Source organism: Brachionichthys hirsutus, unplaced genomic scaffold (assembly GCF_040956055.1).
Source record: "Brachionichthys hirsutus isolate HB-005 unplaced genomic scaffold, CSIRO-AGI_Bhir_v1 contig_440, whole genome shotgun sequence".
In the NCBI taxonomy this organism is placed as follows: Eukaryota; Metazoa; Chordata; class Actinopteri; order Lophiiformes; family Brachionichthyidae; genus Brachionichthys; species Brachionichthys hirsutus.
The window spans coordinates 260,228-284,122 of record NW_027180346.1 but is presented as its reverse complement, the minus strand read 5'-3'; the positions used below and the strand labels follow the sequence as shown (position 1 = coordinate 284,122).

General features: G+C 42.9%; 3 protein-coding genes and 3 non-coding genes across 6 annotated transcripts; 1 reads left to right on the top strand and 5 right to left on the bottom strand.

Moving 5' to 3' along the window:
* The first annotated feature begins 3,703 nt into the window (after nt 1-3,703).
* On the top strand, nt 3,704-6,343 carry LOC137913806 (telomeric repeat-binding factor 1-like). Its single transcript, XM_068757441.1, has 6 exons — nt 3,704-3,878; nt 4,644-4,739; nt 5,090-5,220; nt 5,344-5,430; nt 5,526-5,675; nt 6,230-6,343. Exons 1-6 carry the CDS (start codon nt 3,704-3,706, stop codon nt 6,341-6,343), a joined length of 753 nt encoding a protein of 250 aa, XP_068613542.1.
* A 1,583-nt stretch (nt 6,344-7,926) lies between these two features.
* Nucleotides 7,927-10,333, bottom strand: LOC137913820 (somatomedin-B and thrombospondin type-1 domain-containing protein-like). Its single transcript, XM_068757456.1, has 5 exons — nt 10,111-10,333; nt 9,147-9,344; nt 8,993-9,071; nt 8,242-8,418; nt 7,927-8,044 (listed from the first exon to the last, which is right to left on the bottom strand). The coding sequence occupies exons 1-5, from the start codon at nt 10,331-10,333 to the stop codon at nt 7,927-7,929; spliced, it is 795 nt and encodes a 264-aa protein (XP_068613557.1).
* A 9,961-nt stretch (nt 10,334-20,294) lies between these two features.
* On the bottom strand, nt 20,295-23,662 carry LOC137913804 (large ribosomal subunit protein uL30-like). The gene is made up of 7 exons (XM_068757438.1): nt 23,611-23,662; nt 23,035-23,134; nt 22,794-22,960; nt 22,275-22,412; nt 21,279-21,388; nt 20,713-20,927; nt 20,295-20,344 (listed from the first exon to the last, which is right to left on the bottom strand). The coding sequence occupies exons 1-6, from the start codon at nt 23,622-23,624 to the stop codon at nt 20,719-20,721; spliced, it is 738 nt and encodes a 245-aa protein (XP_068613539.1). The 5' UTR covers nt 23,625-23,662; the 3' UTR covers nt 20,295-20,344; nt 20,713-20,718.
* LOC137913825 (small nucleolar SNORD12/SNORD106) lies at nt 20,583-20,673 on the bottom strand. Its single transcript, XR_011106385.1, has one exon. It is a non-coding gene; the product is annotated as a small nucleolar SNORD12/SNORD106 (small nucleolar RNA).
* On the bottom strand, nt 21,073-21,163 carry LOC137913824 (small nucleolar SNORD12/SNORD106). Its single transcript, XR_011106384.1, has one exon. It is a non-coding gene; the product is annotated as a small nucleolar SNORD12/SNORD106 (small nucleolar RNA).
* On the bottom strand, nt 22,080-22,171 carry LOC137913822 (small nucleolar SNORD12/SNORD106). Its single transcript, XR_011106383.1, has one exon. It is a non-coding gene; the product is annotated as a small nucleolar SNORD12/SNORD106 (small nucleolar RNA).
* Nucleotides 23,663-23,895: the final 233 nt, after the last annotated feature.

The window sequence follows — 23,895 nt, the reverse complement described above, 5'->3', positions numbered from 1 at the left end:
CAAAAGGCGGAAATGCACAGAAGGACTTAATTGTAAAAAGCATGCAGTAAAAAAGACAACTATTTTATGGTGCTTACTTTGCTGAAAGCGCTCCACTGTAAATACTAGGACATGTAAGGCAATGACAATGCACAAGATGGCACAGGAAAACTGTCACTAAAGGTACAGATATTTGTAATGTGAAAAGGGTGGATGGGGGGGTGTTGAAATGAGAGCCCTCAGATTGGGCGTTGCATCGTAGCGACCTATTTAAAAAAAACATATCATTTACCTTCTGTGGAAATGCAAATGTTCCCATGATGACCCTGTAATGTTTTTTCGTGTGAGAAATGATGTACGAAGCTGTAACGTTAACATTATTGCTTTTGGTTTTTACAACTTCAAAACTTTCAGTTGCACAGCCAATATTCAGTCTTTGACATAATGACAGTGGAAAAGAGGCACAAATACACCTTGATTCCTCTTAATACATTTTTGGTTGCCAAATATATATGTAACCAATAAAGACAGGCATTTCACACTATTGAAAATATTTATCAAGACACAAGTTAGAACAACGTGTAAGACATTTTATTCCAAGTTCAGCCTTTTGACTCTTCCCAAACCACCAAAATAAATCTTGTGTATTATCCAACTTCAAATATATATATATGTTTAAAAGTAGTTTTAAGAATAATCTAAGAATTACGTAGGCCTAGATCAGCTGCAGTAAAAAAAAACCTACAGTCGGTAAGTGAGATTCTATAATACAGCGTTAAGGCTATTTATTAATTCCAGCGCAGTAGATCTGGTCATCAATACACTCAAATGCTTTTCACTGTAATTATATTTTGTCAATTCAACAATATAAATTACAATTACAAGATTCCTTGTGATATTAATGGACCAAATCAAGCACACTGACAAGCATTCGTCTATCTCAGCTGCATAGTAACATACAGAAATGACATGTATTCTGACGGTTGTTATGTTTCTGTTTCCTGCTGATTTGATAACCTGCATTGTGTTCATTATCCTATCCTCAGCGCCCTGATGTTGTTGATGTGTGTTCCATACTACTGCAAGTTTATCTGATCCTGCTGATAAGTTTGAGCATATTCTTTTTTCTTGTATATGTGTCTTGTAATTTATTGTGTGTTATTGTGAACAAAACAGTTTTCAGTCAAACTTAAACCCAAAGGAGTTTTTTCTTTCTTTCTTGTCTTCATTCACGCTTCACGTTTTACACTGACTGAAAAATATCTGTTGGATGTTGCCTTTTGATTCCAATTTTATTTCTGGAATGTGTGTTTATTGTTCAGCATGTTGCTTGGCTGCGTGTACTAGTAGTGTGTGTGTGTGTGTGTGTGTGTGTGTGCGTGTGTGTGTGAAAGCCACACAAACCAGAATGGTACCCAGAGGAAGTGCGTGGGTGAATCCTTTGTTGTTTCTATTATTTATTTTATTTCTCTTTCTTCTTATTATCATGTTTTCTGTTCTCCCAGAGAGGTGTGGAATGTGCAATACCGCATACTGCAATCTATGCAGGCCAAGAATTGTGGCACTTTATTTTCTGTCTTTGGAATTTGTAAGTGTGAAGGCAGAAATAACTTGTATTTTTCAAATGTTGTATCTTTAATATGAGGCATAACAGTATTACAGCTACCAGAATCTCACAACCAATGCAAATGAGAATTAGACTTCATATTGAATGACTGGCATTGTAGTCAGATATTAAATTGCACTTAAATGTTATTATCCGTGGGGGAAAAGGGGGATCCAAATTAACCACTTTTGGCCTTTTATATCATTGTTAGGTTTACATAGAAATCTAACAAATGTCTGTGGAGGATATTCAGATAATCCCATTTCGATGGCCCCACACGTAGGATATTATGTTTTTTGTGAATTAATGTTGAGAATTATTCTATTTTTTCTAAACCAAAACGGAGCATGACAACAATTTCCTGCCATATGGTGGTTGAAATGGTGCGTGCCTTTTCATAGCGCTGATGTTTATGAGAAGGTAGCAAGTCATTTTGCTTTGTTCATAGCACTGTACAGAAAATTCTAATTTTATAGGACAAATCAGGTCTTTATGTAATAGATACCAGAAATGTTATTGAGTTCTCAGGTTTTCTATAACACTCTGATGTTCCAATTGGATAGATCCTGTTTTTTTTTTCTTTAACAGCTAATGTCACTTCTGTACTTTTTGAAAGGTGATGTTGTCAAATCCACATTGATGTCTTGGCTTCTGGAGTAAGGAGTGGCAATATTTCTCTCTCCTCCTTGGTGATCTGTGTACCATATTCAGTGTCCACCCCCATCAGTCTTCAGTAAAGCATGAAGGAGCACAATCAAAGGGGCATGTTTGGCTTTTTAGAGATGAGAAATAGACCGAATGGGAGTCATATGTCAAACTGCCCATCAGAAGGCAGGACAAGAGCTCTCCTGTCACCAAACACTAGATTATTTCCCATACAGTTGAGGGATCCAATCCCTACATTTTGAGAGACTCAAACACTCATGGCATGCCCTCAGGAACAGGGATGAATGAGAGCGGGGAAACCTGGAATCGAGAGGAGAATTTCAAAATGGTCAACTGTGGGCTATATTACTTGTCTGCAAACCCAAACCAACATAATTTAACTCAATAATCAAAGATTTGTCGCAAATGATTGATTCTCATTGAAAGTTCTGATTCTTTGCTCCTCTCCAAAGTAACATGTTTGAGGGTCTGTTTTTTGTCTTCATGAAAGAAGTTTAAACAATAACTTTCTGATTAAATCTATTCTGTTCCGTACATGAAAATGTTCCCTTCATCTCCAGTTTGTCGTTACCATGTCTTTGTGTTAGCTTTGAGTAATCCTTCATTTTGACAGGTAGGGTAGAGAAACAAGCGATTTGCATTAATCAGGTATACTCCCTTGGGATGATGTTTGTGTGGATACTGAAATTAATTATGTGAGCTGACGGCTAATGGACTGTGCTCCATCTTGCTGTCGCCAATGACATTATCATTTGTGATGGTTTACAGAGTGGAAAGGTTGTGTTGTTATTTTCTCTGAGAGAATGGGCATTGTCTGTGTCACTCGTGCATGCTTATCAACCCTTGCTTCCTAAAATACATAAAGCATTGTTTATTTTTAGTTCCCTGTGTATTTTGCTTCTTATATAGTTGTCTTTTGGGGTTTTTTTTTTTTTAGTTCAGCTTTGGAGAGCGTTATAATTATACACATTCTGAGCTACCGACTGTTTCTACAGAAAACTACATCTTTGTATGCATGTAGTAGTTCGAACAATTATGTGACCACGGAACACTTTGTTATTGTGCATATATGTCAACATTTCTGTAGAGCATTGTTCCCCATTACGTCTATTAGCATATGCAGAGTAAGAAATAAATGTGTATAGAACTTGCATGAACTTGTAAGTGATGACTGTATTTTACAATTATTATTATTTTCAGATTTAGGATCATTGCATAATGTGATACAAATATTGACATTTATGAATGCACATCTCTTTTTACATTTTATATTGACCTTACAGCAAAAAGGTATGCAAAGTCGTTCTTCATACCTAAAGCTGCCACTGTTAGTTGATTAAATACGTGGTTATTCCTCTGGGCCACCAGAGGGCACTGCAGGCTGCCACGCGACTCTAAACACAACTTCCTGAAGCGCGCGGAAACCAAACACGTTCCTCCCCGGATATTAATATGGAGCGTAAGAGTTGCGCTAAGATTTCCACAAATGTAAATAATTCAGATGAAGGTGTCAGTTTTTCCAGTGTTAGTAATGTAGTTTCCGGGTGGACGTTTGATTTCATGTTTTTAAGTCTGTGTCGGTGTTTTAAGGAAGACAAACTTGACGAATTCAATGAGAAGATCGAGGGTAAGTTACCATTAGCTATTGTTAGCTAACGAGGCGTTATTCAACTCGGGGTTCGACGTTAGCTTTTTCTAAGTGGCCACCAGATGAAAACTGCTTGCCCGGAACCATTTGATGGTTGCCCACAAATATTTAACTTCCCTCCCTGTCTTCGGTTGCGATTGAACCCACTGCTACGCCTAAATCGAAACATTTACGTTGTTTTTACATTTTAAAGAAAGTTCTCCTGTATTAATTTTTAATTCGTGTCCAAACGTCTTGATAAAGTCGTTCGAACGACTTGTGGGAAGTTAGGCTAAATGCTAAAAACATTACCTTTTCCCATAATAGTAGCTTGCGCATGCGCACAACGGGCACTTTGCAGCCGCCTGCTCCCCAGGGAGGCGTCCAGGAGGCATCCTGAATAGATACCTGAGCCTCCTCACCTGGCTGCTCTCAACATATATCCATTCTGCTTAAACAAGCTTAAATGTTGACACGACAGTTGCGTTGTTGAACTTTAAAGGAAGTATTTAATTAATTCAAAAACTGGAGCCGTTATTGTCGAGGGACAATTCGGTAAACGTTGGAGAACCGTAATCAAGACTGTCGCTTCAGTGAATTTGAGAGTGTCCACTGCTTCTTGGAGGTTAACCAAGTAAAGTACCCAATACTATATATATATATATAATGCAAAGTACCCAATACTCTCTTAATGAAGAACTTCTTACCTTTTAGCGCTGCTCCCTGCATTAACATTTTGAATCTTTCTGCCTTTGCTTCTTTTAGCCATTTGTTTGAGTCCATCTCTGAAAAGAAAACTTCAAAATGAGAAAACCTTGATATGCGCCTTCCTTTCTAGAATCATGCATGGAAAGCAGTTCGGTAAGTAAAGGCGTGTCGCAGTCTGAATTGAACCTCGCTCTTTTATTTTGTTCTCCAGCTGCATGTATTCGACTGCATCTCTGTGCTGGGAGATCACTCGCAGCTTCCATCCTTCCATATAGGCAACAATGATCTGCAGCAGCTTGATAATATAGAAGATATTTGCGATTAAAACTTTTGATATTTGCATTAAAACATGTCTGCAAAACTTACGAAGGTCTTGGGCCATTCGGAAAGTTTATATCACCGAGTGAACAACGTAAATTCAGGATAAATTTAATGGCTGTAAAATGCAGCCTTTGCTCACTCTTGCTAATTTTACCAATGGAATGCTCTTATTTCCCCCCCAGATGTCCAGTTTGATGATGATGACGACTGCGTAAGTCCCCTGGTGTCTGCAGCCAAAATATGGTCCAAACTGGAGTGCACTGTGGCAGACAAAAGTTTATTCAAAGACATTTCCATCCTTTTGATCATCCAGGTAATAATACAGATGTAAAAGAACATTAAATGACGTGATTTATTACCGGTTATACTGGAGACTGCCGCGGTCTCTTTGCTATAAAGTTGTCCTCACTTTGGATATCCATCTGCACCACTCCAGTCTGTCGCAGTGTGCTTGGAGAAGGGCCAAAGATCTTCTGCCTCCTCTGCCCTCAAGTGGTTCAAGAACAACTATGAATTGTCACAGGTCTTTACGTCCACTATCTCAAATCACATCATTAATACTGGACAGGGTGGTGATCTGCAGCGGCCTGTTCATGAACAGCTTCCGTGTTCCAGCAGAATTTGGGAGTCAAGCTGTCGAATATTGTGGCGGAGACGGAAACGTACCACCCACTCCTCATGAGTTTCAGCTTCAGCCGTCTGCGAGAGGCTGTCCAAACCTATTTGGATTCCTACCTGGAGGAAAACCCCTCCGACTACCTCCTCAAGGTACGGGACATGGCTTCCATCGAGTGGACCGCCGTAGTTTGCTGTTTATGTGGAGGGCTCCTTTAGGTATAAATGATTTAATCGATAAATAATTAATATGTCGCCCTCCAAAAATATATTTAATATAATTTAATATGTATTTTTTTTGCTACCCAATAAATCTTCTTGATATCGTGTTTAAGTTTCTTTGTCCTTCTGAGTAATGTCGCTCTGACCTGCTGAAGGTGCTGATGTGACATTATCTCTCATATTTAATTGGCAATTTGTCATCAAAATGAACTGGAAGGACAAACTGCTGCACTCAGCTGAGCCCTCCTCGGGGGGGCTCACTGACACTTTTTCTTGTGAAAGTGGAGAATATTTTACATAATGACAGCTGACAAAGGTTTAATTTTAAAGGGTGTTGTAATGAAGGGTCTCATTAGTTTTTGCCTTCACATTAAAGCGAGGCTTAAATCTGAGATTTAAATGTTTTAGAAAAGCGAGAAATTGTAATATTTAATCACATAATTTACGTTGGTTCGCTTTTTTGTTTGTTTCTGTCTGTCTACCAGGAAGCCACAACGATGCTGCAGTCTTCACGGGGCGTGGAGAGTGTAGGGGACTTGGAGACGAGGGACGGCTCTCTGTCGGAAGCAGCCAGAACACCAACACAGGCTGCAGAGTAAGAAGTTGCATATTTGAAAGTTACATGAGATGGTTTTCTGTTCTGTGTTGATAAAATGTGCGTTTATGTCCTTACAGAGAAAAGGGGAATCCGTTTTTGAGGTTAGTAGAGAGGAATGTGCAATAGGATATTTCTTGGGTACCAACCATCAGTTTGTCTCTAACTCGCGGTAGAAAACAGGTAACAAATCAGTTTGTCATCCATTTGGGCTTTTATAGAACAAAACGGAAACTGATGTCAACTAAAATTACTGATGCATGGACACCTGATTCTTGCAAGGAGTCCTTTGTTTCCCTCCAAAGAATCTCAGTAAATGGTAAGTTCTTTTTTTCTTCTGGCTTTTAAGATTTAGGTTTAAAAGCAAATGCGTTTATCGGCATATTTACCACCATGTTTTATATCATGCAACTTCTGAGTGTGAACAAAAGCTCAAGAGACTGCTAACTCTCTCCCTGTGACAGTCGTGTGCAAGAGCAATTCAACCAAATCCATGAACGAGACAGAATTAAAAAAAAGAAAAGCACCTGAAGTGAGTTGAACCACACACACATCTAACAATCTTAATTGTTCCTATATCAAGGCGAATTTCGAAGCGTCATTCAAATGCGTTCTCTCATTCAGGTGGGACTTCTGAAAATACAAACTAAACAGGGTTTTTTTTTTCATTTGTTTTCTTAGAAATGGACGAGTGAGCTGGACAAGTGCCTGAAGAATGGTGTTCGCGATCACGGAGTGGGGAAGTGGTCTCGTATATTAATGGATTATGACTTTAAGGGACGAACTGCTGGCATGCTGAAAGACCGATGGAGAGTTCTCGTGAGGACTTATCAAGTTAACTGAAGAGGAGGATGCTCTTTACTTTTTACAGTTTGGGTTTTTGCAGTGTAATGTAGTTTGTGCTTTGCTGGTTGAGTAGACTCTCCAACCCATGTCCTGTTTTTTATGTTCTCTTGGTTTTGCATGGCTCTGATTGAACAAGTAGATGCACCACTAGATGGTATTCATTACACCACAATAGCCCGTTGGTGTGACCTTGTATATTAGGATGTTTGAACATGTTCAACATGTAAGTGGATGCTCTGTAACTTGTGCAATGTAGCATTTTACCTCCTTCATTAAGTTCACCGTTTTAATTATTGCTTGTTCCTTTGTGTTACTCACCTGTTCTTTACAGCTGCCCTGATTGCACCATGGAAATGTTACCACCAGAGGGCGCTCCACACTGACCAATTATTGTGGACTAGTATTTATCTATAACCCAAGTCATGGTGTCTGTCTCAGTACAAAATGTGTAAAATAGCTTTGTGATTCAAAAAAGTGATTTTCAATAAAGTTGTTCAAAATCAATTCTGTTTGGTGCATATTGCGCACGAGATAGGTGAAAAATTACAATAGTATTTATTCACTATACTGCAGAGTTACATAGAAAAGTGTGCGTGGTGAGTTGAACATGTTTTCATATAAAAGTGTAGTGGATTTAATATCTGTGTAATTGCTGTTCTGGGGTGTCTGATCTGAACAGTATTTTCAGTTTCACTGATGATCAGAGCTTGATCGTTGTTATTGATGGATGCTCGGCTTGGATCAGATGAAGACGAAGCTGTGTTGCGGAGGACAGTTGCACTGCTGCGTTTTCTGCATCTTCTTCCAGGTCCCGCTGCACTGACTGTTCCCCACTGCCTGCCAGTGGAGCACAGCTTCTCTGCAACACAGTTCCAAACCTTTATGGTTTTCACACATGGTTATGTGTACCTTCAATGATTGCCTTGCTAATCTAGTTGTAGAGATATTAAATTATATATATTTATGTAGTCTCATTTGTTTCCTGGTGAAACCGATGGAATAAAATAACAAAATCAGAAAACATTAAGTATGATTTCTTGGTTGGTAACTTCGTACTTGTCTGAATCCTGGCCGTCTCCTTGGCAGCTGCCGCTATTGTTCCGCATTGCGGGAGGTTCACACGCCACACACACTTTAAAGCCCTCTGTTATGTAGCGCATCCAGTGTGTGTGTGGCCGGTTCTGCACTGTGCAGTAGGGCGTCCGGGACTCCAGTGTGAACTCCATGCAGAACCTACGAGGGAACAGCGGGCAGGGTCATGTGGGTCACACGATCCAATCCTGGGGTAACAGCGCAGTGAATCATAATAGATGGCTAAAGACTTCATGAACAGGATATTAACACCCAGTAGTTTGAGTTGCTTCATCAGGCAACTTGCAGAACAACAACGGACCTTCCTATTTCAGTGTGGTATGCACACACCCAGAATGCAATGGGAAGAGCAATCATTTTGCCAGTGCTTACGAACAATATCTCACCCACCATCATCCGGACCCTTTGTGCACATTTGAAAGTCCTTATTAAAGTCTAAAGTGTTTCATTTCAAAGGGCTGTGGGCATTCTCTCAGCAGCGCTACATATAATGAAATCTTGTAGACGGACCTCCAGGTGAGCAAACACCTACTGGAAACTCATGCAGCAGAAGACAAGCTGACCCCCCCCCCCAAATGGTTAGTGTTATACAGCATAATGTCAAAGTGAAGTAAAGTCCCGACTGCATTCATGAACGTTTCAACTTTTGAATTTGCAGATACCTTTGGTCTTGTACAGTTTCAGCATGCTTAGGGGGGCTTTTTATGAAACCTACCCCGGGTCTAGGGGGTTTCCATCGTTGCCATGCTTGGGCCTTCCCTTGCCAAACTCCACGCTGGTGATGAATGCAGGGCCTGGTAAGAGAAACGCATGCAGTGCTTCTGTAAACAGGATAAATAATAACTAGACGTGTTGTTGTATTTGTGTACCTGCGTTGTGTCCACAGTAGCCGCCCTGGTGGTCTCTGTACTCCCTGCAGCCGCTCCGCTGCTCCAGACTCGGACAGGGCTCCCCGCCGTTGCTGTGCTCCGGCCCTTCTCTGTGGCGGATACGGACCCGCACCGAGGGCTGGCAGGGTTTTGCACAGCCACTCCAAAAGCTCCACTCACTCACAGCACAGTCCCGAGCTGGATGTCGACACCCACGGAGTGAAAACAAATATTATTACAGGATATCCTGTGGTTAGCGAACAATCAAACTGCAAAAAGGTGTCGCTAAGGTCACGGCAAACCCGGGGAAACCCTACAGAACTGGGCTGCAGGACCAGAGCTCGATATTCAGGAAGTATCTGAAGATCAATGAGGCATTGATCATGAGTTGAAGAATTAGCGTTTCATGCTCTGCTACAAGTTGTTTGAGAGTTTGCCAAGAGAGCAACTCATTCCATCACTAAGTCCTGCATTTTTCATCATCAAAGCTTTGACGGATGCCTATTAAGCGTGCAGATTCAGTAGCATAATGCACATTAGGCACACTTGGCTTGTTTGACTGCAACTGTAATTTGCCACAGCTGATTGACAGAGCAACATTCTTCAAATAGTTGTACTAATTCTATTATGTGGGCCAGCTCACTGAAATGAGGCGAGGCGCAGAGCCGCCTCGGTTATTATCAAACGGATTGTTGCCTCAACATCCGTGACTCATTCACAGACAAATGTTGGCGTTTTATTTGCACACGTTAGAGGGAACGCACGGCAAAGTCTGACAGGACTCTGGGCGCAAGCAATTTCTCAATGCAATACACTCAGGTCATCTCAGAGATATGCGATAAGCGGCCCAATCCCTCTGCTCTACATCTTTATCTTTAGGTTATCTCATGGCGCAGCTTATCACCCAACTGGTGTCATATAGTTGGGGTGTATAACAAGTGTGTTCCCGCTGTTCATCCCTCACCTGGGCACTCTTTGTAGTAGTCAAAACAGCAATCCTTGGTCCTGATGCAGCCCTCATCGCAGAAGCATGTCCCATACACCCGGTCCATCCTCCAGTCGGTGGTCGTGCAGTCGAGATTTCTGCCCCGGCAGCATTTCCCAGAACAACCTCCAAATGCCAAGTTGTTCCTCCCCAGAAAAAGCAGCAGCAGCAGCAAACAAGCAAACTCCAATTGAGATCCCATTGTCGAGGGGGGGGGGTCAGGAAAGACCACTTCAGTAACACTTTTCTCTAATTCTTATGTCCTACTCTACATCCGACACACTCATGACCAAGAGGGGGAGAGGTTGTAGCACCAGCTCAAGCCAGCCAAGACTGTCCTCTACCTCAGGTCCTGGAATTCCAGTGCCCGTCTCCTGTGTCCAGCTTCTCGCCTTCCTCTCTCCTTCCCTCCAGAGAGAGAGAGAGAGATAGATCTGCAGAGCGACCTACAGCACAGAACAACCTATTCCAGCTCTGATCAGACGCCTGTTCTTTCATATTGTGCCCTCTCTCCTGCAGAGTCTCTCTCCCAGCTCCCGACCGAACACCTCCCTTCAGTCGATCATAAAAGGGAGGAGACAATAAGTACGAGGGAGGGGCGAGCCAGTGGGTTCCGCGTCTGCTTTCTCTGGTCTCGGTTTCACCTGTGTTGTTGTTGTTTACTCTATTTACCACTCTCTGCAGAACTCCTTTGACCCTGATCTACCTGCTTTGCCCGGCCAATCTCTGCTGCCCCAGAATCCCAAAAGAAAGGCAGGAATGCGAGTCGTTGGCAGGTGTCCAGTCAGTTGTGCCAAGGGGCCTGCAGGGTGCTGCCCCTGCCAGTCTCTCATTGTTGCTCATTGTCGCATTTGGAAAAATCTGAGCTGTGCCGTTCAGACTGGTATGAAAAGATCGGATGCGGGTCGCATTGAGGCAAAATAAAAATAAAACATCGGATTTGGGTCTCTTCAGCCTGCAGTGTAAACGTAGTGTAAGCCGTCCATCATGGCTGGCCTCACCACTGTCTTGTAGACCTTTCCCTTCATCCTCGCAAACACACAGAGCACACCTGATACTTTCCTCCACCGGTTCCAGCCTGCCTGCACACGGTTCTTCACTTCCTTTCCACATTCTCCATCACTCTGCACTGTTGACCCAAGCTACCTGAAGTCCTCGACCTTCTTTACTTCTATTCCTTATTGTAACTTCACTGTTCCCTCTGGGACCTTCTCATTAACACACATCTACTCTGTTTTACTCCTGCTCACCTTCATTCCTCTCTTTTCTAGAGAAGACCTCCACTTCTCAAAATTTTCCTCTACCTGCAGGTCACAATGTCATCTGCATGCAAACATCGTATTCCAAGGGGGTTCCTGTCTCGACTCATCTGTTAGTCTATCCATCACCATGGCAAACAAAAAGGGGCTCAGAGCTGATCCCTGCTGTGGTTCAACTGTCATACATGTCCTGCACTACTCTGACATACATTTCTGCCACTCCAGACTTCCTCATGCAGTACCACAGTCCCTCTCTAGGTAACCTGTCTCTAGATCAGGGGTCGGCAACTGTGGTGGAAAACGTTTACTTTGAGGTATTGGTCTTTACTTGTATGAATGATATTGCTATTCTATGACACCATTTAATGTTCCATGTTATCTCGCACACAATGTTCTCTGAATTATTGTTTGCTAAACATCCCCCTTTGCCCTGTCTCCTCAGATATGCTTACCCCGACAAACCTTGAGACCGTGTTTTGTCTCTCATGGGACATAAATGTTTTTATCTTTGCCCTGACCTAACCTCTCACTCATCCCTCCCTTCTGCTGAGACCCACACGTCTACGCCTTTCATATAAATATCTTAATATTGCATGCATACATTGAATCTTGGCACACCCATGCAACCACCATGTGCTTGTCACGACAAGCTGCTAATTTAATAAGATAAGGCAAAAGACAACTCTGAGACTCAGATCGTCTTTTTTTTTTTGCCACGACAGAACCTGAGACACGCGTGTCATGCCTGGCACGTGAGTATTAAGAGGCCAAAAACTATTTATTTTTTTTGCACTTAAGGCAAGACAGTGTTATTGATCTCCTCATTACTCTTGTTCTCAAAGCTTTGTTTTATTTCTGTAAGGATCAACGTGCACCGAGACATGTAGGCATCGGTTATAGGGCTATATGAATCAGTCAGGTGGAGCTCCAACGTTACATGACACTATTTGTAGTTCCTGGTGTGGCCTTAATTTATAACTCCTGGCTTACAACAGAGACAAATGGTTGATGACAGTTTTATTTCATGTTTTTCTGGTGAGGCAGACCCATAACAACCGCAGCTAGGCTAATTGTTTTATCGCCTTACGATCAGGTCTGATTAGTGTATGATTTATGAACAAGACTGTTCAAGATGTTAATGTTAAGGATTTCGGTCTGCAAAAGCCGATAACATCACATGCTGCTTTGCTGCTGTTTTTAATCTTCCATTGATGTGGTGCAAAAGAACATTTTCCAGATCACCGCAGAAGTCAGCGTTCAAAGGCGAGCTTCTAAATGATGAATATTAATTGCAAGGGTGGGAGATTACATTTTGTAAGACACCAGCAGAAGGTTTTTACTGTTATGTTTGCACAAGGAACCGGAGCATCTGTTAAAGTTTTTTTTTTTTTTTTACAAAGTTCTAGGAGGAAACATTAGCTGGGATTGAGGGATACTTATATACCTAAAGCTAAAGAAAGCACAAATGCCATAATCTGGATGCTTCACCTCTGCTTTCTGGAGAGCCGAGGGGGGGGGGGGGGGGGGGGGGGGGTCTGTTTGGGTGCTTTGATTCTTCCCTCCCCATAAGCAGGTAGGTCAAGCAAGAGTAATATCCTTCATCTTCATCATAGCAGCATCACTGAGCAGCATGTCTGAAGCAGTGTAGCTTCACTTATCAGGTGGCTGAACCCAGACTGACCTCAGAAATAAACAAGTGTTTAACGTGCATTTTAAACTATAAACATTAAATATGACATTTTCTCTTTCACTTAAAAATATTGAATCATTTTCAGGTTTTATTTTCAATATTTTTCTGACTGTAATTCTGGTCATGCTGTACGTCGTGAGGGTGATATATGTGACACACCCCTGATTGCATGTTTATAGCTGACTTGAGTCTTCTGATGCAAGGCTTCGTTAACTCTTGCATCAGCTTGCTGCAGCTCCACCACGATGTAAGTCCACATGATGCATGTTCTACATCTGACAGCCCCCCCCCCCCCAACCCTGGACCTCTTGCCCTCCACTGTGCACTTGTCAAAGACTATCTAATTTCCAGCAGTAACACGCCCTGCTTGGATCGGCCCTTATTAATGTGAGGAGTGAGGAAAGGAGATTATCCCTGCATCTGTGCATCCCGGGACGGAGACCTATTTGTGCCATTTCACAGACTGAATTGGTAAGTCGTAAATCACACTTATTTTACTTGACAAATACAAAGCAAGGTAAGAGATGTAGAGAGAGAGAGATTGATGAGATCTGGTTTAACAGACATGCCACCACATCTAGCGTCGGGCACCCAGGAGACAGCACAGTGAATCCTAGCTCCATCTTGCCCATGTGGGGAAAGCAAACCATTGGCTGTTCCAGTGTCAACCGATGACCGGGTGTTGCCATGGTCGCCATTTCATTTTCCCATTCGTCGTACTGGTACGCTGATGATGTCATTTCTACGCGGGATAACGCCCTCTCCGTGTCAAGCTCACACACAGGGTTGTGTTTGCTTTGTGGTGAGCTATACATGTCCTAGCATCTAAAAGGATCTGTGTGTTAACCAATGAGGATGGAAATGAAGCACGCAAGTCTGCATTTTGGACTTGAAGCTTTCTTTACTTTCATACCAAAGTTCCAAATCCAACATATAAAAAGCAATATAGCTTTTTTAATATATATATATATATATATTTAACCTGAAATAAATGTTTCATTTCACAAAAGGCTTTGCTGCTTCTTTCTGTTGAGTACAGCCTGGTTCTGCCTCATGAATGGAGGCTTTGTTTAATAGCCCCTCATTTACTGCCACCCTCTTCTACTTCCTCACGTGTACCTGCAGTATCTCTGTGTGTGTGTGTGTGTGTGCAACCTTTTAAATGTGGAGACTATGTGATGGCATGTGGGAATGTCTCAGAGTCTTTTATCTCATTTCTTGTGAATGATGAACCTGGCTATGAGTCATTATTGAAAGAGTGGAGGAGCTCGATGTTTGACTTGGCTTGTGTCATCGGAACACGGTATTCAGGCGGAGGTTGATCTTTGTAGCTGATAAAGTAGAGCTGAACAGGTGAATCCAAGCCAAAAAAAAAGAAAAAGAAATCCTGAGATTTTCCCTGAGATCCGCATTAAAACAGGGATGTATTGGTGTATAATGCATGATCTTGAGGATTACACCTTACATCATCATCAGTGAGTCCCTCACATCACACTTAAATGAGTAGTACATCCCATTAATGGCGCTCCATTCATTCCAGGTCATTAGCCTGACAGCTAATGGATGATAACACGCTTCTCCCAGACTGCAGCAGCAAAGAGGGATGACGACACGCTGACAACGGGCCCTGCAGGCTGGCCATGTAATGATGAAACTTCCTTAAGGGGATAAATCAGAGCAGATTTTAGAAGTCAGATGAGGCATGTGCGGAAGGGGGGGGGGGGCGGACTGACCCCTGCATCCGAGAGAGATGAAACGTCAGGTAATGACTGAAAGAGGGTGCGTGCATCTCCGTGGATTTCATCCATCATATTGAGAAATGTCAGACAGTGGCTGAAAGGTTTACACCCCTGGACCGGTGCCTGTGGATGTGTGTGTTGCTTTGCCAAAGGTGAAGTCTATAAAGATCACTACAGGTATGCATCAGGCACTGAAGCTGAAAATCATCTTAGGGAGCTTATGTATTATGCTTTGACTTGCATATCCATCAAAGCGGATAACATACTTTTTTAGGAGACGGCAGTGGATATTTGTGGAATGAGAATCTCTGTTGTCGTAGATACGACACGGTTTTGGGCTCTGCTGCATTTGCATGATGGTAAAGACACACATTTGACCTTTGACCTCTGAGTGCCCCCCCTGAAGACACAAACCAACAGGTTACGATGGGACCAGGATTCCTGTTGACGCACGTCTGTTGTTTGCTCTGTCATTTGCTTCTGATCACTGGGTAACTATCTTTTACAATGCTTTAAAAGCTTCTTTAGAGCCCAGGCTGGTTCACAATAGCAGAGGGCTGAATGTATGAGCTGTAGAATTGGTGATGGGTTGGCTGCAGGGCTTTTATTTTAATTTCTTGTCAACTGAACATATGAGGCTGTTGGATGTGATTAGGACTCCACTGTACTGCTCTCATTAGTGCTGCAGATACACATTATTTAAATGAGGAGTTAATAGGTCATATATTCACAGAGCCCAAAGCAAGGCTACCAAAGTCATTCCTATTACCGTAAGTGAACTTTTTCCCAATTTGTATTCATCGAAGATGAAATAAGCAAATCTTCAGATGCTGGAACTTTCAATTCTGCACCAAAACATTGGGCTGAAAGACCCTGCAGACGTTACAGCCTCCGTGGAGTTCACGCTTTCACCTATATATTGTTGAGTTTGGTTTATTTTTCTCTGTATGTTGGATCAACAGACAAAGATTGATTACAGATTGATTAAAATTGACCTCAGCCAGTTTAACGGAGAACAGTACTCACGTGCTGATCACGTGCTCTGTGGCGCTACAGTGAAACGGTAAACCACTTGTGGCCTAGTTCCAGGACAGCTCTTATTAAAGACCTCACTGTTGACTGATTGTTCTGGGACATTTTGTTTCGCTACACATGAAAAGGATGGTAACAAACCAGCAAGAAGAGGGAGAGCGGGGCTGCTTCAGAGCATGAATGCAGCCCCTTCACTTTGCATGAATGAGGGGACTGCTGTGTTTCTGGGTCACTGTGCGCCCCTGAAATCAACACCCCGTCATTCAAAAGAGGGACAACATCAAGTTCCTGTTTAAAAGAAACCTCAGAGATACAAACATGGAGATTGAATAGTTTCAAAGTGGCCCAAATCCTTTATCTTGTGGTCATTGTGATGACTATTCTTTTCTGGATATCCTCCCCCTCCCACTGTAGTCTTCTGTCTCCACTTTGTTTAATCAAAGGAAATGCTACAAAAAAAAACCTATTGATCTTCCCCTGGGAAGTCTTTTAGATCCATCATTCTCAGCTCACCTCATTCCGAAACAATCTCAGGGACAGGCTGCGCTACGCCGTCATCCCTGAAATGATGACGCCGAAGCCATCTATGCTCCGCTTCCTACCAGAAATCAGTGGCATCCGTCCATTTGTCATGTTACGTGAAATGCTCCTGGTTTATCTCTCGCTAGCAGAATCGATTTTCCAAGTCATCAAACTTTCCTTCTTCCGTTTATTCCAGTTTTACAACCATTGTATTAGACGACACTGCGTCTGCAGCATCTGGCTTCATTCCTTATTCTAATTATCATGTGTTATACACACCTGGCAACAGGTAAATCCATGTGTATGACACAAGATAATATACTGGTAAGATACAGCTGTGAGACTTTGTGAACGTTAAAACTGAGGTCCAATCAACAGAAATGGAACCATCACATTATCAGTAAGTCTAAGTCAAATAAAAATGAAGTCCTAATTTCTATCTAAACAAAAACACAACTGCAATGACTGCAATCTTTGTCGAGGACAATAAACGAACCCATTCAGACACGAGCCGCCCCCCCATACAGCAACAAAACAATGCATTATGTGGGGAAGGACCACGTTGTGGGATTCGGCACACATTTTTGTATCTGTTCTGTAGATATGGAATGTAGATAATGTTTCTCTGTAATCTCTGATGACCGTGTTGGTCGATATGTTGCGCATCAGCCCAAAATAGGAAGGAGAGGGAGCCCTTTATTCACTCCCATAGAAGCTGCACATCAAAAAATCAGGACACAGAAGTTCAACAATAACAAAAATAAGTGTATTTAATTCCGGGAAGACATTTAAGCAAGGCACAATGATGGTTTCTCTAAACTATCAAGTAAATACATGCTGGTATTTAACAAAACCCAGTAACAGTAATGTTTAAATACCATTGTGAGTACAATAGCTGTGACAGACGACACCGTGAGAAACGCGGCAGTATTACATAACAGCCAACACAAGATATTGCAGAGTTAAAAATGAACTTATTTTTGTGCAGATGATGAGAAACGCGACCAGCAGCGGTGAGACAGTCTGCGTTTACTCATCATTTGTGATCGGAGCAGCAAATACTACACAAGAGGACCGCCGGTCAAGAATCCCAAAATGTGAAGATCAGCCATGTCAAGCAGAAAACTAGTATCCCCGAGGACAAGCAAGCACTCAGCGCTAGCCACTGAAATGAACACGGAGCCCTGAACGGTTTCCTCCGATCAGCCACGGTTGGCACAGATTTGAACGTTTGGATCCTCAGGCAGGGCGACTGGGAGGAAGGTGATTGTCAGGATGACGGCTTTCTTGGTTTCTTCATTTTCTTGAGTTTTTCCTGTCTCGCCGTCTTACCCTCCAAAGAGGACAGCTCAGATATCCTGTGGATATAATAGCGAGAGGCTCCGACCATCGGGTCTGGGTACGACTGGTCTGTTCAACATGAGGTAGAGACGGGAGGATATTAATGGGGGAGAGAAGAAGAAAGGTTTGGATTGGATTCACTGAAGGGAATAAAAGATAAATTCTCATGATGTTCAGTTGCTGCAGCTTCCACATTTTTTAGACATCACCAATTGTCTCTCTGGAGCTTATTTTGTGATTAAAATAATAAGATAGTGATTATTGACTTTAGGCATAGCATTACGAGAGGTTTTGGATACTTTGATTGGCCGAATCAGTGAGTGTGAGCAGCATTTTGGGTATTCTGAAGTAAATCTGAATAGAAATTTACAGCATTTGCATTTAAACCGACTGGGGAATGTTGAAATGAGGAGGCTTAAGAAGGAACACACTTTCTGCTCGCCGCTTCGCCATATTGCCACATGTTCAACAATTTTATGGTCCATAATTTTTTGTTGAAAGATGTTAAACCCACACAAGTACATGTTTGTTGCCAATAAATCAACATATAAACAGCTGTACAAGTTAAAGGTTGGACTCTGTTGATCACATTCTAAACAGTCGTGGCATTTCTGACCTACATCAAATACCTTCCCTCACACATCAACTCACTTTTTCGATTGTCTTTAACAGTCAGTAGGTTGTAGGTTGGATATTTCACCTTAGGTCTGCAGAACAGAATGAAAGAAGCAACAAGTCGTCAAAATAACTTCAAAAATTATCGATCGTCATGGTCAGATTTAGGACCAAAGGACCAAAATACCTGCTGAGCTTGCATTTCTCAAAGGTGAAGGTGTTTCTGCCATTGAGGACGAAAGCGGAGGGGAAGACAATGGCCGGACTTGCATCCAGTTCACATCTCTCCGGGTAGCTGCAAGACACAAGTGGGGATGTTATAAAGACAGAAAGCATCAGGCTGCTGAGCCAAAAGGTTAACGACTTCACGAAAGCCAAGTAGCATCAAACATAAACTTTCCCATGGAAGAAGGAATAAATGACAGCCCAGAAGACTCAACATCGCAAGCCAGCAGCTTAAAATCTTCAGATTGTGACAGATAAACTGCTCAGACTGAATTATCAATTTTATCTGGCTGCCCCCCCCAACGTCAAGTGATTCACATTTTAGACAGTGACAGTCTAATTACTGCAATCAGGTGCAGCTGTCTCCAGAAAGAATGGCAGCACTGCGTGGAGTTACCCCAGGGTGAAGGGCCGCCCCGGACGGCTGTGGGAAAGCTCCTCGGTCAGGCAGAGGGGACGCAGCTTCTCAGGTCTGACTGGCGGAGGAATCAGAGCTCTGGTTCGCCCCGACCTCGCATCTAACAAAAATAGAATCACATATTTAGCTAAACACAGCTGACAGATTAAGTTCGAAATAAATAATATAGTAATAGAATGTTGTCAATTCATACGTTTTGATATCTGTAAATTGCTCCATTAGCAGCGCCGCTATGGTAGACCCGAGGACATCATACGACAGACAGTGCCATCTACCGGTTGTTAGGTTGCAATGCAGGAATGACTCAAAGTGCATCCACGTTGATAATCAATTCAAATGTTCGGTTAAATCTGATCATATATTTTAAAGGTGAGAAAGAACATTATGCTCCATATTGACGTCAAGTCTTACGTTGCTTGTCAAAACTGCCTCCCACCGTGTATAACCCTCTCTGGGGGATTATTCTCTGACTTCTGCTTGTCATCTTTGGCTAAATGACGTAAACTAAACAGATTTACACAAATAAGAACCACCTTTAATTTAAAATCCGGGAGAGTAGCATAAGGAATGACGCGATACACAATAAACACAAGCGTTAGCTCATCTCACGTTCCACGGGTTTCCACTAGCCGGACGCTACAAGAGCCGAACGTTCATTTAAGACAACCGTCACGGACGTTCGCTTACTTCCCAAAGGTACAATGGCGGGGCTGCGTTTGCTCCTGCGGCTGCTCTGCCTGAAGGATGCCCGTCCTCCATCAGCCCCCATCCTGAGGGTCCTGGATGCCGGATATCCAGCCGCGTCAGGGCCGGGCTGCCCGCCCCCGCCTGCTGACTCCTCTGCGGCAGGTCGGGGGGAGTTCAAACGAAAGGTCGTCATGCTGGAGGGAACCCCACAGGTCAAAGGCCACCGATACATCCGGGCATAACGGTGTCCGCACGCGAGCTTGCTAGCCACTAGCGTCAACGCTAGCGCTGACGCTGCGGTAAATGCTAACAGGTTTAGCGTTGCCGTGGGAACAGGCATTTATAATTAGTCAATTCAAAGGGAGTTTCATTAGAATAGGAAGGAGGCCCCAACTGCCTGATGTGATAACCGTACACGGCCATTAAAATACATGCTAAAATAAAAGTATTTAAAATGGACGCATTTGTGTCTTTAGAGGTAAACAACTCCTTTTATCTGTACATTTATATTTTGTCATCTTGGACAGTTAATCCATGTAAATTACAAACAGAAAAACTGAATCAAATTAAATGGGAAGATTGATACCACTACATAACAGATTATAAATGACTCAAAGCAACAACAAGACCAGGAGCATTTTTTCGCCCAAATATTTTTTATTGTACATCCAAGTCCTTTGAAAACCTGAAAGACAAAATAAAAATACTTTCAGATGCAGAAAATAAGAATGATCATCTTTCACTGTGTACAAAATGTGCAACATAATATAAATGAATGCTATTCACTCCTAGTAATGCGCTAGCATTCACAATGCTGTAAGGAGCACACTGAAAGACGGCTGGCATGTCATTTATAAAGCGAGGCGTCCTTTTGTAATTCAGTAAACCCGATTTTCCTCATTGCACACAATAACAGAAGCTGGGATGTGGTTTCAGAGAGTTGGCTTATTGTCAGCTGGGTTTCAGCATAGTCGATAAGATGGGGAAAAAAGAATCTGCATCACTAACCACACCCAACGGTCCAATAAGACACGATGCATTTATACTACTCACCGCAACTCAATTCATCCTCCTGATCATTTTATTGATCTGATCCTCCCTGTTACCGGCATCTCCTCCCTCCACAAAGTGTGTGGTCTTCTTGTTCATGCCGCCACGGGGTGATGACAGTTTGAAGGGCCACAGGAAGTTGTTGGCGGGCTTGAAGTTCTTCCCAACTGTGTAAATCTCATGGATGAGGTCCTCAACGCAGATGATGCCGTACTTACCTGAAGATCAAAGCGACATGATAGTTAAACCACACGAGCAGCCGCACGCAACAAATCAACAGGCTTACGCCTCAACACATTTGGAATCCAAAGAGACCCAAATATCACGTTTTATTCTCATTTTAGTCACAATTTGTTTTACAAGCATGTGGTTTCAGAATAAACTGGCTTAGTTTTCGCTTTTTTTCACCATAGTCGATAAGACGGGGAAAAAAGTGTGCATCATTAACCACATGCGGCGCTAGGCCTCCGACAACGAAGCCGAACGCTAAGTACAGTAAATAACCGTTTTAAAGACCTCGGCTTAATCTTCATGCTACCTTTTAGGTGTAAAGGAAAACATTTACATACCGAGAGCCTTCTCCACCAGAGCATTGTCCGTCAGTGCAATGCGCTGTTTCCTCATCCTGCCGTGGCCACGTTTGTAAATGAGCTCACGCACCGACTTCAGGTTGGGGTACCTACAGGAAATGATGTCATACAAATCAAATACAACATAGCACGACTTTCATATTGGTCATCTTATTGCTCTATTCTCATGACAATGGAATATTCTTTGTCTGAGGCCTCAGATACTACGCTTGTTTTCTGTGAATACAAACTGAGGCTCCGAGTTTCCCCATTTAAATCACCTCACGCAGTAGAAAACAATGAACTCTACGAGATTGTGCAAAGGTAAATAAAATTATATCGCTGATACATAATTACATACATGATTCCTCCCCGACCGATCTCCTGTACTGTAACATTCTATCTAAAATATATTCATCATCACCACCCCCGAATACCCCGGCGGACCGTAATACACCTTGATCCTGCCCAACCCTACTTTAAACCACTAGTAAAGCTTTGCTTTCAGATCAACAGCACCAAACATGATCATCATTGAATCCCAACAAGTCATTAGAACCACTTCAGGCTGGCAAGGCATTACAGACATGCTAGGAACGCTTAGATAAACCTTGAATTATTTCAATTATTGATTCAAGCGCGGGACCGAAAACAGCAGCATCCGGCACATTAAAGATCAGGCCTGAACAAAAACAAGCAGTTGATGAGACTTCTTTAAAAGGAGGCAACCTCTTGGCAATCACATTTCTTCCTATGAGACAAATACACTCTGCAGATAATAGCGCTTTATTATCCTCAAAGAATGTGGTTTCAGACAAAACTGGCTTAGTTTCAGTTCGCTTTCACCATGGTCGATACGATGGGGAAAAAAGTTCGGCATCATTAACCACATTCCAGAGAGACAGCCCCGTTCAAACTTAAAATGTCCAGCCCTGCCCTCAACATGAATACACCTCAGCCTCAGTTGAGGCGAAGTGTTCAGGAACGCAGCCTTACCCCCAAGCGATGTACGGCTCTGCAATCCTGAGCATGTTGATCGAAGCCTTGTTCAGCCTGACGAACACACCGTTGAAGATCTGGCGCAGACGGAGCAGCTGGAGAACTTTGCGGACCTTGGGGCTGACACCGTTGATGCTAGGCGACAGAGGAAACCGTGATTAACATACGGTTAGGAATCAAAAGTCAGCTTCTTGTCTTAAATCTTATTGTGGTTTCAGAAACAATTGGCTTCTTAAAAGTTATCTTTGTCACCATAGTCGATATGTCGGGGAAAGAATGTGCATCATCAACCGCAGACCGAGTGTTCACATCGGGAACATTTACTTGGATTGCTGCGATATCCATTCCTACATAGATTTAGTCGTTTCTCAACTCGTCAAAGAGGCATCCGGATCAGAAAAGATGGCGCCTCAACAACCGTCGAGCGTAATCTCCTGGAAGTGTAGCAATCCAGGTAAACGTCACTGATCGGTCTGACGTCCAGGTACGGACCGTCCCACGGCGTCCGCATCTCACCCTCTGATCCTGATGATGAAGCCCAGCTTGGGCTCAGCGGGCACGTAGTAGTTCCCCACTTTGCGAGCCGTACGGCTGAGGCGGATCTCACGCCTGTACATCTGCCTGTACTCCTTGTGGTACTCCTCGGCCCTCTTGTAGATCAGCCTCCTGGTTCCCTTGCGGGCCTTTGAACAAGCAGGAGAGACGTATTCAGCACGATCAGTTCTTCCGGAAGCCATTAGAAGGGCACGCAGCGTACCTTCTTTTCTGCCAGCATCTTCTTGAGACGCATGGTCTTCATGGCGGTGAAGGCCTTTCGCCTTTTTATAAGGCTCTCCGGGACCGTCGGGAGTTTTTTTCTGTTAACGAGATAGGTCGTTTTAGAACCGACCGGAAACACACCGACAACGTAGATTTTCCCATCAAAGCTCGCTAGCCGGCAGCTGCCGGTGTCTCGGTGCCGCCTGTAGCTACATGCTAGCTTCGCTATTCCGCTACGGCTAGCTCTTGCGTTCCACGTTATTTACACACTACGAAAGGAAAACAAGCTACGCAGTAACGTGATTCTTAACTTAGCCCTCCCCCCTAGAAAACAAAGTTATATATTACTCGAATGCATGGAAGAGAGGCGAGCAGCCATGTTCTGCTGCTTTTCAGATACACGTAGGCTTCCATACACTCTGCGGTCGTGATGATCACCGCTGGTAATCCCTCACACTAATATAATGAATAAAATGTATGAATACTAAACAACATGTTCGCGCGCAAAAATCAACAAAGATGATGATCTAAACAATGGATGGCGTTAGATCGCGATTCAGAGGCAAACACTCACTCTGCGTCCGCCATCGCGTCCACCGGGAAAGAGAGATCTCCTTACGCGCATGCGCACGTTAAAGTATTTAGGGCCCTCACAGACTGCCCTTGTAATTGCCCGACTTAAAAAGATATTTCATTAATTTTCCAAAGTACTGTAATCGAAAAAAATCAACAGTAATCAATGTTGATTGAATCTAGCATAATAATGTTGTAATACTGCAGGATGAATATACTCTAACCCTAATGAATATTTCGGTAGAATATTTTTTTGTTCTTTCGAACCCTGGTTTTATTTACCAAG

Bases quoted from the DNA above. Each gene is read 5' to 3' on its own strand.
- LOC137913806 (XM_068757441.1), top strand. From the start codon at position 3,704: ATGGAGCGTAAGAGTTGCGCTAAGATTTCCACAAATGTAAATAATTCA. The intron at 5,221-5,343 runs GTAATAATACAG...GCACCACTCCAG, and splicing joins CCATCCTTTTGATCATCCAG to TCTGTCGCAGTGTGCTTGGA. The intron at 5,676-6,229 runs GTACGGGACATG...TCTGTCTACCAG, and splicing joins CCTCCGACTACCTCCTCAAG to GAAGCCACAACGATGCTGCA.
- LOC137913820 (XM_068757456.1), bottom strand. From the start codon at position 10,333: ATGGGATCTCAATTGGAGTTTGCTTGTTTGCTGCTGCTGCTGCTTTTT. The intron at 9,345-10,110 runs GTGAGGGATGAA...GTCGACATCCAG, and splicing joins CTACTACAAAGAGTGCCCAG to CTCGGGACTGTGCTGTGAGT. The intron at 9,072-9,146 runs GTACACAAATAC...TTCTCTTACCAG, and splicing joins CTACTGTGGACACAACGCAG to GCCCTGCATTCATCACCAGC.
- LOC137913804 (XM_068757438.1), bottom strand. The intron at 21,389-22,274 runs GTAAGGCTGCGT...CATTTCCTGTAG, and splicing joins GAGCCGTACATCGCTTGGGG to GTACCCCAACCTGAAGTCGG. The intron at 20,928-21,278 runs GTATGTAAATGT...TTTGATCTTCAG, and splicing joins TCTGGTGGAGAAGGCTCTCG to GTAAGTACGGCATCATCTGC.